The sequence below is a fragment of the Epinephelus lanceolatus genome, chromosome 4 (genome assembly GCF_041903045.1).
Source record: "Epinephelus lanceolatus isolate andai-2023 chromosome 4, ASM4190304v1, whole genome shotgun sequence".
NCBI classification, from domain to species: domain Eukaryota; kingdom Metazoa; phylum Chordata; class Actinopteri; order Perciformes; family Serranidae; genus Epinephelus; species Epinephelus lanceolatus.
The window spans coordinates 49,493,036-49,508,370 of NC_135737.1; the positions used below are offsets into that span (position 1 = coordinate 49,493,036).

The 15,335-nt window shown below is 41.9% G+C and overlaps 1 protein-coding gene across 1 annotated transcript; it reads left to right on the top strand.

The window, feature by feature from the left end:
* Window positions 1–860: 860 nt before the first annotated feature.
* LOC117259543 (uncharacterized) lies at window positions 861–11,610 on the top strand. The gene is made up of 5 exons (XM_033630916.2): window positions 861–922; window positions 6,022–6,346; window positions 6,906–6,986; window positions 7,081–7,161; window positions 7,241–11,610. The coding sequence occupies exons 2-5, from the start codon at window positions 6,025–6,027 to the stop codon at window positions 8,155–8,157; spliced, it is 1,401 nt and encodes a 466-aa protein (XP_033486807.1). The 5' UTR covers window positions 861–922; window positions 6,022–6,024; the 3' UTR covers window positions 8,158–11,610.
* Window positions 11,611–15,335: the final 3,725 nt, after the last annotated feature.

Sequence of the window (15,335 nt, forward strand, 5' to 3'; positions counted from 1 at the left end):
ACAAACTGTAAACAGACTATAAACAGACTATAAACAGACTGTAAACAAACTATAAACAGACTGTAAACAGACTATAAACAGACTGTAAACAAACTATAAACAGACTATAAACAGACTGTAAACAAACTGTAAACACTATAAACAGACTATAAACAAACTGTAAACAGAGTGTAAACAAACTGTAAACAGACTATTAACAGACTGTAAACACACTGTTACCATTGGAAATTGCCAGTTTCAGTTCAATGCTGGAATTTGCACCAATAATCCATGCAAGGCATCATGGGGGAATAAGGTGGATAGGGTCTGTATTTGATCCTCATACAGGAAGTGTTGTGTTGTGATATCTGATGATGATGCATGATGAATGTGTGTGTGTTTTCACACTGCGATGTGACACCTGTGTGTATTATGATAACGAGGTCACACATTTAACAGCAAATACAAAAACATCACAAAGACATTCACACATACACACACACACACAGACACACACAAGCACACACACACACACACACATGCACACAGACACATACACACACACACACACCCACACCCACACACACACACACACGCACACCCACACACACACACACACACACACACACCCACACACACACACACACACACACACACACACACACACACACACTCAGTAACTTCCTGGAGGCCCAAAAATCTTCCTGATTGCAGACAAAAAATGTCCCAAATAAAAACCTGCTCTTCAGTCTGCTGCGTCCCTGAAGACACACACACACACACACACACACTTACCTGTGCTGACTTTCAGTGAGTAGGCGGAGTCCAGGTGTTTTATTAGCAGCTGTGAGTGAGACAGGTGAGATCAGCTGCAGGTGACTTCAGACACTTCAGAGACACTTCAGAGACACTTCAGAGACGCTTCAGAGACACTTCAGAGACGGTGAGTCAGACACACACACACATCATATTTAATATTTATTTACTAGAAAATACAAAGACATTTTAAAAACTTTAATTATTAATAATCATTTTGATTTACAAAATTATAATATGTAAAAAGAAAAAGAAATATGACACATGGGGCGTCGGTAGCGTAGTGGATAGTGCCGGTGCCCCATGTACAGAGGCATTGCCTCGTTGCAGCGGCCACGGGTTCGAATCCAGCTCATGGCCCTTTGCTGCATGTCAGTCCCCACTCTCTCTCTGTCTCCCCATTTCATTAAAGGCAAAAAAAGGCCCACAAAAATAATCTTTTAAATATGACACGTATTAATTATCTATAACAGCTGATCCTGCTCAGAGCCAAAATATATCATATTATTATTACACAGTTTATATTATTAGTATTTTATATGTTTAATAATATTCAAATAAAGGAAAAAGAATATTAAAAAAGACAAACAGCATTAAGTCAATCAAAGATACAGAAAATTATTCATATGAGCAAAATTCTCTCATTATTGATAGTAACAACAGTTATTATTATTATGATTATTATTTAAATAATAATAATAATAATTATTATTCTGATCAGGGCGGCACGGTGGTGTGGTGGTTAGCACTGTTGCCTCACAGCAAGAGGGTTCCCGGTTCGATCCCGGGTGTGGGAGCCCTTCTGTGCGGAGTTTGCATGTTCTCCCTGTGTCAGCGTGGGTTTCCTCCAGGTGCTCTGACATGTTCTCCCTGTGTCAGGTGCTCCAGCTTCCTCCCACAGTCCAAAGACATGCAGGTTAATTGGTGACTCTAAATTGTCCGTAGGTGTGAATGTGAGTGTGAATGGTTGTCTGTCTCTGTGTGTCAGTCCTGTGATAGTCTGGTGACCTGTCCAGGGTGAACCCTGCCTCTCACCCAGTGTCAGCTGGGATAGGCTCCAGCCCCCCCACGACCCTCAAGAGGATGAAGCGGTTAGAAGAATGAATGAATTATTCTGATTATTATTAGTATTAATAATAATAAATGTTGTTGTTATTAACAATAATAACAATTAATAATAACAACAACAATTATTTTTATTAATACTACTACTAATAATAATGATGTTTAATAAATAAGTGACCCCAGTGATTATGGATATAATATATGATATAGTATAATTATGGATATAATCCTCTGACTGATACTGAAGTTACTTTGCTCTGAGACTTTTGATTAAAGTGATCAGAGGTCAATAAATGAACAAACATTATTAATAAACAGATCAATAATCACTTCAGAGCTCCGTTAACAGCTGCAGGGATCCTTCTATTATTATCATTTATAAATGAGCCATGTTTTTAAAGTTCTTCTGTCCTCAGATACCTCAGAGATGGACACACGAGAACATCAGCACATTGTCTGTATCGACTTTGAAATAAGAAAAATGATGATATTTATATTTACAGAGAGATGACTGCTCTGTTTAATCAAACGTAGATTAAAACTGTGTGTCAGTTGTTCAGGGAACAACAGGGAACAACAGGAAGACGATCCAAAAATACAGAGAACCAGGAGGGAAGAATTAAAGTCCTTTACTGTAGCAGTGAAATGATTAAACAGCCGACGTGTGTGGACCCTGCAGGTCTGTGTCAGGACTTCAAAAACTGTTTTATAGATATATCAAAGCAGCACAGAGTGAATCTACAGGAGGCTGTGTCAGTTCTTATTTTGTCACATTAAAGGGAACGATCTTTATAACTCAGACGATGAAGCAACAGTCTGACACAGACACATGGAGATAAATCAGCTGTAACATCAGACAGCACAGATTTATCTGTTTAACGTTTCATACAACAGGACGAGTCAACGTGAGTCACACAGTAATTAAATATAATAAAGGACACAGACAAGACGAAACAAAAGATATAAAAGGTAAAAATTAATCACTACATAATTTATAATTCAAATTAGTAACCTTTAAAAACAGCAGAAGTTCAGAACAGGAGGAGCAGAAAGAAAGAGATGATTTAAAATGATTTTCAATGGGGTTTAATTCGATCATCGTTAATTGGTCATCTGTCATTGATCATCGGTCATCATCATAGATCATTGGTCATCAGTCATAGGTCATTGGTCATAGGTCATTGGTCACAGGTCGTCAGTCATAGGTCGTTGGTCATCAGTCATAGGTCATCGCCATAGGTCATTGGTCATCGATCATCAGTCATAGGTCATCATCATAGGTCATTGGTCATTGGTCATCGATCATCGGTCATAAGTCCTCGGTCATCGTCATAGGTCATTGGTCATCGATCATCGGTCATAGGTCGTCGGTCATCAGTCATAGGTCATCGGTCGTCGGTCATCAGTCATAGGTCATCGTCATCAGTCATCAGCCGTAGGTCATAGGTCATCAGTCATAGGTCACCATCATCAGTCATCAGTCATCAGTCGTAGGTCATCAGTCATAGGTCATCGGTCATCAGTCGTAGGTCATCGGTCATCAGTTGTAGGTCATCAGTCATCAGTCATAGGTCATCGGTCATCAGTCATAGGTCATCAGTCATAGGTCAGCGTCATCAGTCATTAGCAGTAGGTCATAGGTCATCTGTCATAGGTCACCGTCATCAGTCATCAGTCGTAGGTCATCAGTCATAGGTCATCGGTCATCAGTCATCAGTCGTAGGTCATCGGTCATCAGTCATAGGTCATCGGTCATCAGTCATAGGTCATCGTCATCAGTCACCAGTCGTAGGTCATCGGTCATCAGTCATTGGTCATCGGTCATAGGTCATAGGTCATCGGTCATCAGTCGTAGGACATCAGTCATCAGTCATAGGTCATCATCATCAGTCATTAGCAGTAGGTCATAGGTCATCAGTCGTAGGTCATCAGTCATCGGTCATCGGTCATCAGTCATCAGTCGTAGGTCATCGGTCATCAGTCATCAGTCATCAGTCATAGGTCATCGGTCATTGGTCATCAGTCATCAGTCGTAGGTCATCGGTCATCGGTCATCAGTCATCAGTCATCAGTCGTAGGACATCAGTCATCAGTCATAGGTCATCGTCATCAGTCATCAGTCATCAGTCGTAGGTCATCGGTCATCAGTCATCAGTCGTAGGACATCAGTCATCAGTCATAGGTCATCAGTCATCAGTCATCAGTCGTAGGTCATCGGTCATCAGTCATCAGTCGTAGGACATCAGTCATCAGTCATAGGTCATCGGTCATCAGTCATCAGTCATAGGTCATCGTCATCAGTCATCAGTCGTAGGTCATCGGTCATCTGTCATAGGTCATCAGTCATCGGTCATCAGTCATCAGTCATAGGTCATCAGTCATGGGTCATCGTCATCAGTCATCGGTCATCAGTCATAGGTCATCGTCATCAGTCATTACTCATAGGTCATCAGTCATAGGTCATCGTCATCAGTCGTAGGTCATCGATCATCAGTCATAGGTCATCGGTCATCAGCCGTAGGTCATCGGCCATCAGTCATAGGTCATCGTCATCAGTCATCAGCCGTAGGTCATCGGTCATCAGTCATAGGTCATCAGGCATAGGTCATCATCATCAGTCATCAGCCATCAGCCGTAGGTCATCGGTCATAGGTCATCGTCATCAGTCATCAGTCGTAGGTCATCGATCATCAGTCATAGGTCATCAGTCATCAGCCGTAGGTCATCGGTCATCAGTCATAGGTCATCAGTCATCAGCCGTAGGTCATCGGTCATAGGTCATAGGTCATCGGTCATCAGTCATAGGTCATCAGGCATAGGTCATCGTCATCAGTCATCAGCCATCAGCCGTAGGTCATCGGTCATCGGTCATAGGTCATCAGTCATAGGTCATTGGTCATCAGTCATCAGTTGTAGGTCATCCGTCATCAGTCATAGGTTATCAGTCATAGGTCATCGTCATCAGTCATCAGCCGTAGGTCATCGATCATCGGTCATAGGTCATTGTCATCGATCATCAGTCATAGGTCATCATCATAGGTCATTGGTCATCGATCATTGATCATCGGTCATAGGTCATCGATCATCGGTCAAAGGTCATCGGTCATCGGTCATCGGTCATCAGTCATCAGTCATCGATCATCAGTCATAGGTCATCGTCATAGGTCATTGGTCATCAGTCATTGATCATCGGTCATCAGTCATCAGTCGTAGGTCATCAATCATCAGTCATAGGTCATCAGTCATCGGTCATCAGTCATTGATCATCATTCATCAGTCGTAGGTCATCCGTCATAGGTCATCGGTCATCAGTCGTAGGTCATCAGTCATAGGTCATCATCGGTCATCAGTCGTAGGTCATTGGTCATAGGTCATCAGTCATCAGTCATCAGTCATAAGTCATCAGTCATCAGTCATAGGTCATCGGTCATCAGTCATCAGTCATAGGTCATCGGTCATCGATCATCAGTCATCAGTCATAGGTCATCGATCATCAGTCATCAGTCATAGGTCATCGGTCATCAGTCATCAGTCTAGGGTCATCGGTCATCAGTCATAGGTCATCGGCCAAATGAGTTGTTACAAATAAGCAATATAATCCAACACCACTCATCCTGGTTCCCGTGGTCCTGGAGAACCTGGAAAAGTCTTTGAAAGTTTTTAAATATAAATGTAAGATAACAGTAAATGAGTTTAGTGTAGCTGCTGTCCAGTATCAATCTGTCCCCTCTCCATCTGTCTAGTCTCTGTCTGTCCCGTCTCTGTTTCAGTTTCAGTTTATTCTATTTATAAAAAGGACAGTACACATTAATCAACGTTACTGTAAATGTACCAGTTTTAGCCAGCCGGCTAATTCACAACTGTCATCCTCCGGTAAGATGTTATGAAACCATAACTCTAAAACAGAAGCATTAAAAGTAAGATACAGTGTTTACAATATATACAGAACAGGACAACATAATAATACATAACAGCCTGTCTGTCTCTTCTCTGTCTGTCTCTCTTCTGTCTGTCTCTTCTCTGTCTGTCTCTTCTCTGTCTGTCCCGTCTCTGATGATGGTGATAAAGATGGTGATGATGATGATGATGATGATGAGCTGTGAGCACAGACCGCTGTCTGATCAATAATGATCAATAATCAGTAATATAACCTCTCTGCAGATAATGTTGAAGTTTCCTCTTCACTTCCTGTTGCTGGCGGTCCCTGTCGTCATGGCAATGCCTGAGCCCTTCTACTCAGGCGACGGGGAGTCTCCTCGCTTCCTTCCTCCGATGCCTCCTTACCCGCCCATGGACGGCCCCGAACATTATCCCGACGGAGACAACATGACGGGGACCCCGGACGGCGCCGTGGAGGCTTACTGTCAGATGCTGCTGCAGGGCCCGGAGCCCGTCCCCGCAGACCACATCCCCTGGTACTGTCTCTGTACACACTGTAAGAGCAGCCAGGGGCCCAAAGGGGACAGAGGAGACCGTGGACCACCAGGTGAGGTCACAGTGACACGTCAGCTCAGGGCCAGCCCTGGACATCTGGGGGCCCTAAGCGGGATAAGCTCCAGGGGCCCTACTTTGCCATAAATAGTTAAGGATACACAACACCGTATGCATTACACTCACTCACTCACTCACATAATGTCAGCTTTTATTTAATGAATCATAAATACTGAGGGAACATTTATATAAATACACAAATCTACAACATGAAAATTTATTTAATAAATAAATTTAACCCTTTGTAACCTGGAGCATCATCACTTTTCTCATGCTGCTTTCAGACTTTATTTTGATCTCATCAGAAAAAACAGAGTTTTAAATATTTCAGTCCACAGACGATCTGATTACTGGGAGTAATTTCATTACTCTGAGCAATCTGTTGCCTCATAAATGACCTGGATCAGTCTGAGGGGGCCGAGTCGATCCAGGATCAGTTAGATGATGTGAGTCTACTAACAAGTCTCTGTCCTCTGTCCTTTGTCCCTCTGTCTCTCTGTCCCTCTGTCTCTCTGTCCTCCTGTCCCCTGTCCCTCTGTCCTCTGTCCCTTCAGGTCCTCCCGGCAGTCCTGGACCACGAGGGTTGACTGGGTTCAGAGGTCCTCCAGGTTTCGTGGGCAGACCAGGAGTCAAAGGTAAACACTTTCCGATCATGCTTTGCGCTAATGTCTCGGAGGTGTCTCTACCTGTCCGTCCTCTGACACTCCTCTGTCTCTGTTGAACTCTTAGGACAGAAAGGAGATGAGGGACTGAAGGGGGACCGAGGACTGCAGGGCTTTATGGGATCCAAAGGAGAGCGAGGCTTTAAAGGTGAGACCAGCGCTTCATCCTCATTGTTGTCTGACACGTGTCACTTCCTGTGTCTCATCTGGTCTCTGTCGCCCCTCAGGGGAGAAGGGGGAGCCAGGTCTTGAGGGACGTATGGGGGATCAGGGTCCCAAAGGAGACAATGGCATCTGTCCCGGTGACTGTGAGGCAATTGAGGGTCCCCCAGGACCTCCCGGTGTTCCTGGCCCTGTGGGGGTCAGAGGTCCACATGGTGAACCAGGACTGCTGGGACCTAAAGGACTAAAGGGAGACATGGGTGAGATGGGTCACCCTGGTGTTCCTGGATCTGAGGGGTTGAAGGGAGAACCAGGACCTATGGGGGACTGTAACTGTACAGACGGAGAGGATGGGGCCCCAGGACAGAGGGGGGACAAGGGAAACAAAGGGGACCAGGGACAGATGGGGCCCACAGGGCCGATAGGGACACAGGGTATAAAGGGAGACATGGGGCCCATGGGGATGATGGGTCGTCCCGGTCCCTGCATGCCCGGCGTCCAGTCAGCCTTCGCTGCAGGGCTGACGACCAGTTTCCCCCCACCCCTCGCCCCTGTCATCTTCGCCCACGTTCATTACAACATCCAGGGGAGCTATGACCCCGCCTCTGGCATCTACACCGCCCCCGTCAACGGCACCTATGTCTTCAGCTTCCACGTCTCCGTCTACCAGCGAGTCCTCAAAGTTGGCCTGTTCCATAACTTCCAGGCAGTCGTCATAAACACATGCGTCAAACCATTTGGGACAACCTCGCAGTCCGTCGTCCTCCACCTGGCCCGCGGGGACATCGTGTGGGTCCAGGTGAAGGACGCCGTCACTAACGGCATGTACGTCAGTAATGAAGCCAGCAGCACCTTCTCCGGCTTCCTGCTCCACCCTGACACGTGTGACATGCCCTTACTGAGAGCGCCCATCGTACCTGTGAATGGCACCTACACCTGGCCTGCGTCCTCAGACCCTATGCCCACCGCTGCTGATGAGTAAATGCTCACCGCTGACCTGTAGGACATAAATTATTGTAGATCCATAATGTGCTTTTCCTAAAATCATTTAACACCAATCAACCGACAGACGATCAGATTCAACTGCCAAAATTACCCCCAAATTAGCCGTCGCCAAGTTAACCAACCAGATAAATCCAGATTATTAACCCCGCCCCCACAGCCCAGTTTATTGTGATGTCACTGCGTCGATCTGTCACACCTGAAGAAACTGTTGGCATCATACGTTTCTACAAACCACCAATACGTTACATCTTACTGGTCCTGACAGCGAGGAAAGATGGCTGCCTCTCTGTTCTGTGTTTGTGTTCCTTGCAACTTTTCAACCACCAGCCATTTTCAGCCGTTTCCCAAAAACCCTAATTTTATACCCGTAAACGTTTTCCGAACGTTTTCCAATGCGTTTTTGTACCTTAACGTAACCTCGCTGTCACCACAACATCGCTGAAAGGTAAAGTTTAAACTCACCACATGTCACTGGTCATCAGTGACCTTCACATTTAAATCTGACACGCTGGGTTTCCTCTGCCGTCTGTTGTTGACGTTCCAAGGCGGCGGGTTGTTTCCTGTTCATTAGATTCAGGCCTAATCCACACGAGCATGGGTATTTTTAAAACCGAACTTTTTTGGCCTCCAGTTTTTAAAAAATCTGCATCCATACAAGCGATGTAATAAAAATACCTCCGTCCACATGACACCGCAAATTCCACTATCAAGCAATGTAATACACATGCCAAAGCAGTAGGTGGCGATATAACTCCCAACTGTAAGGCCATTGTAGCCAATCAGAAGGCAGTAAAACATCATTACCGGAAAAACAACAAGTGGTGTCGGTGTGTTGGGGTACTATTATGCAGCAGGAGCAGTCTCCGTAATAGCACACTCTTGCGCCTCTGTTGCTGGATGTGGTTGAGTAGCGTTAGTTGTATGATACAGCCACAAAGTGCTGATATGCTGCTAAATAGCAGCAGTATTTTGTTTAGGTTCATTCTCAAATCGTCTCTCGCACACACTGGATCGGGTAATAACACAGCTGTTGTCTGTTTACGTCACACACTGTGACGTCATACAATGGAGACGAGACAAAATAACTGCAGTTATCCTGTCCACACATGACTGCTGACACCGGACTTTTCCAAAAAGTTCACCCTGGACTCCGGTTACAAATAACTCCGGTTACAGGGGCCCAAAACTGCGGTTACGTGTGGATGAAAGGCCAAACTGTGAGCAAAGAGTCACGGTTATATAAATACCTGCGTTGGTGTGGACAGCCCCTCAGACAGTCTTTTCAAAATAAACCTTTGTCAGTGAAACTCATTAATGGTTTAACTCAATATCCACACAGGGAGTAAACAGCAGGCTGCTGGATCAAAGTCCAGGGTTTGTTGGACCCACCTACCTCCCCTCCCCTCCCCCGCCCCGTAGGGACTGTCCAGCTCTTTCAGCCGGTTCTCATTCTGACGTTGTCAAATACCGTCATGCTGTCATCAGACACCTGACACCAAACCTTTGTCATTGTTATGATTCGCTGTCAGCCAGCTGTACGGCACCTGTCGCAGCTGTATGATACGCAGCTGGGCGGCGTCATGTTGAAATGCTGTCGGTAAAGATGTAATCTACGGAGCTGGATAGTCCCTACAGGACCGGTGGGAGGGAAGGTGGGCGGGTCAGCCTGATGTTCACTTATTGTGTGAACGTTGAGGCAAACCATGATGTTTTCTGTAAATCTAACCTTTTGTTGACATCCTGGTGTTGATTGTGGCGTCCCAAAACATCAGCAGCAGGAGGAACCGAGTGCGTAATATGTAGACATCAAAGTCCAGAGACAGAGCGGCGATATGTGATGAGCTGTGGTGAGCATTTGGGTTGGGCATTTGGTGTCACGCGCTGACTCTGTCCAGCAGCATCATGCGCTGACTCTGTCTGGCGAGACATGAAGATGACACAGGACGGCCCGTCTGTCCAACTGAAGTCTGTACTTCTTTCCATGAAGGTTTAAACCTTTAGCTCTAACAGCTGGCTAGCCTTCCATCATCTACTGAGCTCACTCCTGCAGTGGTGATGTTTTTACCCAGAAGGCAAAGTGTACGAGCCAGTCACATGTCACAACGTTAAACACTTTGAACCAAAAGATGTTTAAAAGTAGAAACATAAAGAAAATATTCCTGAACCTGTGGTGTTGTACTGACGTAGTGCTTTTATTTTGAAAGAGACTGTATGCAAACTGTACATTTCCTGTGAAAACAGAAGAGTATTTTGAAAACAGACAATGCTTGTAACAGGCTGAAGTTGACACAGCGTCCCAGAACGTCAACAACCAACACACCCAGGGTACCTTGGACGTCATATGTTAATGACCAAACGTGGACATGTGATGAGGGTGGAGTCAGAGCTGAGGTGTCTGAGCTGCGTCACTGATTAATCTTCAGGTTGGAGCATTCAGATGATGTAAACACCTTCTCTGTGGTGTCCACTGTTCACCTTCTGTCTCACCCAAAATGTCCCGTGCCCCACCCGGAAAAGACGAGAACTGGTCTGTGTGGGTCTCGGAGGGTTAACCTGTGTCATGTTTAAAAGTGACGGTCACTGTTGTTCATGTGGACAGGTGACACAGGTGTGGAGAGCGCATCAGCCTCCTGTTAGTGAATCTGTGAATCCTACGATGGTGAAGGAACTTCACGCATTACTCCTCCTTACTCTGCATCTGATTGGCTGACATACTAACGTTAACCCTAAACAACCCTAACTCAAAGATGTTGATGAGAACCAGCCAATCACAGACAGAGTAGAGCGGGTCATTCATTGGATTCATAAATTTGCCTCCTGAAACATTCCAGCGTCTCTTTAATGGGCATCAAGTTGAATCTCTGCCTTCTGATTGGCTGTAGAAACAATCCACCTGGACTGATGTTAGACTGTAGGCTCTGTGTGATGCTTCATGATGATGAAGATGATGATGATAGTTCTGTTGATCAGGAGTGTCTGAGCTGTAATAACACCCTACACTATGATTTTTATCTCATCTCTGTCTTTGTATCAACCCCAGTGTTAGTTCAGGTGGCGAGTCACCTGATGACGCTCTGACACCGATCCCACAGCGCTGCTGTGAAACAACTGAACACCTTGCTTTAGATCCACATTGTCTCAGCTGGGCAGGGTTTCCCTCCACTGTCTCTGCTGCATTCAACAACAAAGAGACAAAGAACACCTGAGTCTGCAGGTGTAGGTCATCATGCCACAATGAGCCAATCACAGGAGCATCTACGATTTCATACACAGGAGATCTGATGATTTAGCAACACTTTGTCCCTCTGATGTTTGTCCTTTCAGCTGAAACCTGAGGACAGACATGATGAGGACGCAGGGTCACTGTGAGGACTAAAGATGTGTTGTGTCTCTGAGCTGCTTAATGTTTCCAATAAAACACTGAACCTGATTTTGTTTTTTTCATACGTCCATCAATAACACCATCAATAAAACCATCATTCATACGTTCATCAATAACACCATCATTCATATGTTCATCAATAACACTATCAATGACACCATCATTCATACGTTCATCAATAACACCATCATTCATATGTCCATCAATAACACCATCATTCATATGTTCATTAATAACACCATCATTCATATGTTAATTAATGACACCATCATTCATAGGTCCATCAATTACACCATCATTCATATGTTCATCAATAACACCATCATTCATATGTTCATTAATAACACCATCATTCATATGTTCATCAATACCACCATCATTCATATGTTCATCAATAACACCATCATTCATACATCCAACAATAACACCATCATTCATATGTTCATCAATAACACCATCATTCATATGTCCATCAATAACACCATCATTCATATGTTCATCAATAACACCATCATTAATACGTCCATCAATAACACCATCATTCATATGTTCATCAATAACACCATCATTCATAGGTCCATCAATAACACCATCATTCATATGTTCATCAATAACACCATCATTCATATGTTCATTAATAACACCATCATTCATATGTTCATCAATAACACCATCATTCATATGTTCATCAATAACACCATCATTCATAGGTCCATCAATAACACCATCATTCATATGTTCATCAATAACACCATCATTCATAGGTCCATCAATAACACCATCATTCATATGTTCATCAATAACACCATCATTCATATGTTCATCAATACCACCATCATTCATATGTTCATCAATAACACCATCATTCATACATCCAACAATAACACCATCATTCATATGTTCATCAATAACACCATCATTCATATGTCCATCAATAACACCATCATTCATATGTTCATCAATAACACCATCATTAATACGTCCATCAATAACACCATCATTCATATGTTCATCAATAACACCATCATTCATAGGTCCATCAATAACACCATCATTCATATGTTCATCAATAACACCATCATTCATATGTTCATCAATAACACCATCATTCATATGTCCATCAATAACACCATCATTCATATGTTCATCAATAACACCATCATTCATAGGTCCATCAATAACACCATCATTCATATGTTCATAAATAACACCATCATTCATATGTTCATTAATAACACCATCATTCATAGGTCCATCAATAACACCATCATTCACATGTTCATTAATAACACCATCATTCATAGGTCCATCAATAACACCATCATTCATAGGTCCATCAATAACACCATCATTGATATGTTCATCAATAACACCATCATTCATAGGTCCATCAATAACACCATCATTCATAGGTCCATCAATAACACCATCATTCATATGTTCATCAATAACACCATCATTCATAGGTCCATCAATAACACCATCATTCATAGGTCCATCAATAACACCATCATTGATATGTTCATCAATAACACCATCATTCATATGTTCATCAGTAACACCATTATTCATATATTCATCAATAACACCATCATTCATAGGTCCATCAATAACAAGATCATTCATATGTTCATTAACAACACCATCATTCATATGTCCATCAATAACACCATCATTCATAGGTCCATCAATAACACCATCATTCATATGTTCATCAATAACACCATCATTCATATGTTCATCAATAACACCATCATTCATAGGTCCATCAATAACACCATCATTCATATGTTCATCAATAACACCATCAATAACACCATCATTCATATGTTCATCAATAACACCATAATTCATAGGTTCATCAATAACAAGATCATTCATATGTTCATTAACAACACCATCAATGACACCATCATTCATATGTTCATCAATAACACCATCATTCATAGGTTCATCAATAACACCATCATTCATATGTTCATTAACAACACCATCAATGACACCATCATTCATATGTTCATTAATAACACTATCAATAACACCATCATTCATATGTTCATCAATAACACCATTATTCATATGTTCATCAATAACACTATCAATAACACCATCATTCATATGTTCATCAATAACACCATCATTCATATGTTCATTAACAACACCATCAATGACACCATCATTCATATGTTCATTAATAACACCATCAATAACACCATCATTCATAGGTCCATCAACAACACCATCATTCATATGTTTATCAATAACACCATCATTCATACGTCCATCAATAACACCATCATTCATAGGTCCATCAATAACACCATCAATAACACCATCATTCATATGTTCATCAATAACACTATCAATAACACCATCATTCATATGTTCATCAATACCACCATCATTCATATGTTCATCAATAACACCATCATTCATATGTTCATTAATAACACTATCAATAACACCATCATTCATATGTTCATCAACAACACCATAATTCATATGTTCATTAATAACACCATCATTCATATGTTCATCAATAACACCATCATTCATATGTTCATCAACAACACCATCATTCATATGTTCATTAATAACACTATCAATAACACCATCATTCATAGGATCATCAATAACACCATCATTCATACGTCCATCAATAACACCATCATTCATATGTTCATCAATAACACCATCATTCATACGTTCATCAATAACACCATCATTCATAGGATCATCAATAACACCATCATTCATACGTCCATCAATAACACCATCATTCATATGTTCATCAATAACACCATCATTCATATGTTCATTAATAACACTATCAATAACACCATCATTCATATGTTCATCAATAACACCATTATTCATATGTTCATCAATAACACTATCAATAACACCATCATTCATATGTTCATCAATAACACCATCATTCATATGTTCATTAATAACACCATCATTCATATGTTTATCAATAACACCATCATTCATACGTCCATCAATAACACCATCATTCATAGGTCCATCAATAACACCATCAATAACACCATCATTCATATGTTCATCAATAACACTATCAATAACACCATCATTCATATGTTCATCAATACCACCATCATTCATATGTTCATCAATAACACCATCATTCATATGTTCATTAATAACACTATCAATAACACCATCATTCATATGTTCATCAACAACACCATAATTCATATGTTCATTAATAACACCATCATTCATACGTTCATCAATAACACCATCATTCATATGTTCATCAACAACACCATCATTCATATGTTCATTAATAACACTATCAATAACACCATCATTCATAGGATCATCAATAACACCATCATTCATACGTCCATCAATAACACCATCATTCATATGTTCATCAATAACACCATCATTCATACGTTCATCAATAACACCATCATTCATAGGATCATCAATAACACCATCATTCATACGTCCATCAATAACACCATCATTCATATGTTCATCAATAACACCATCATTCATATGTTCATTAATAACACTATCAATAACACCATCATTCATATGTCCATCAATAACACCATCATTCATATGTTCATCAATAACACCATCATTCATACGTTCATCAATGACACTATCAATAACACCATCATTCATATGTTCATTAATAACACGATCATTCATATGTTCATCAATAACACGATCATTCATATGTTCATTAATAACACCATCATTCATACGTTCATCAATAACACCATCATTCATAT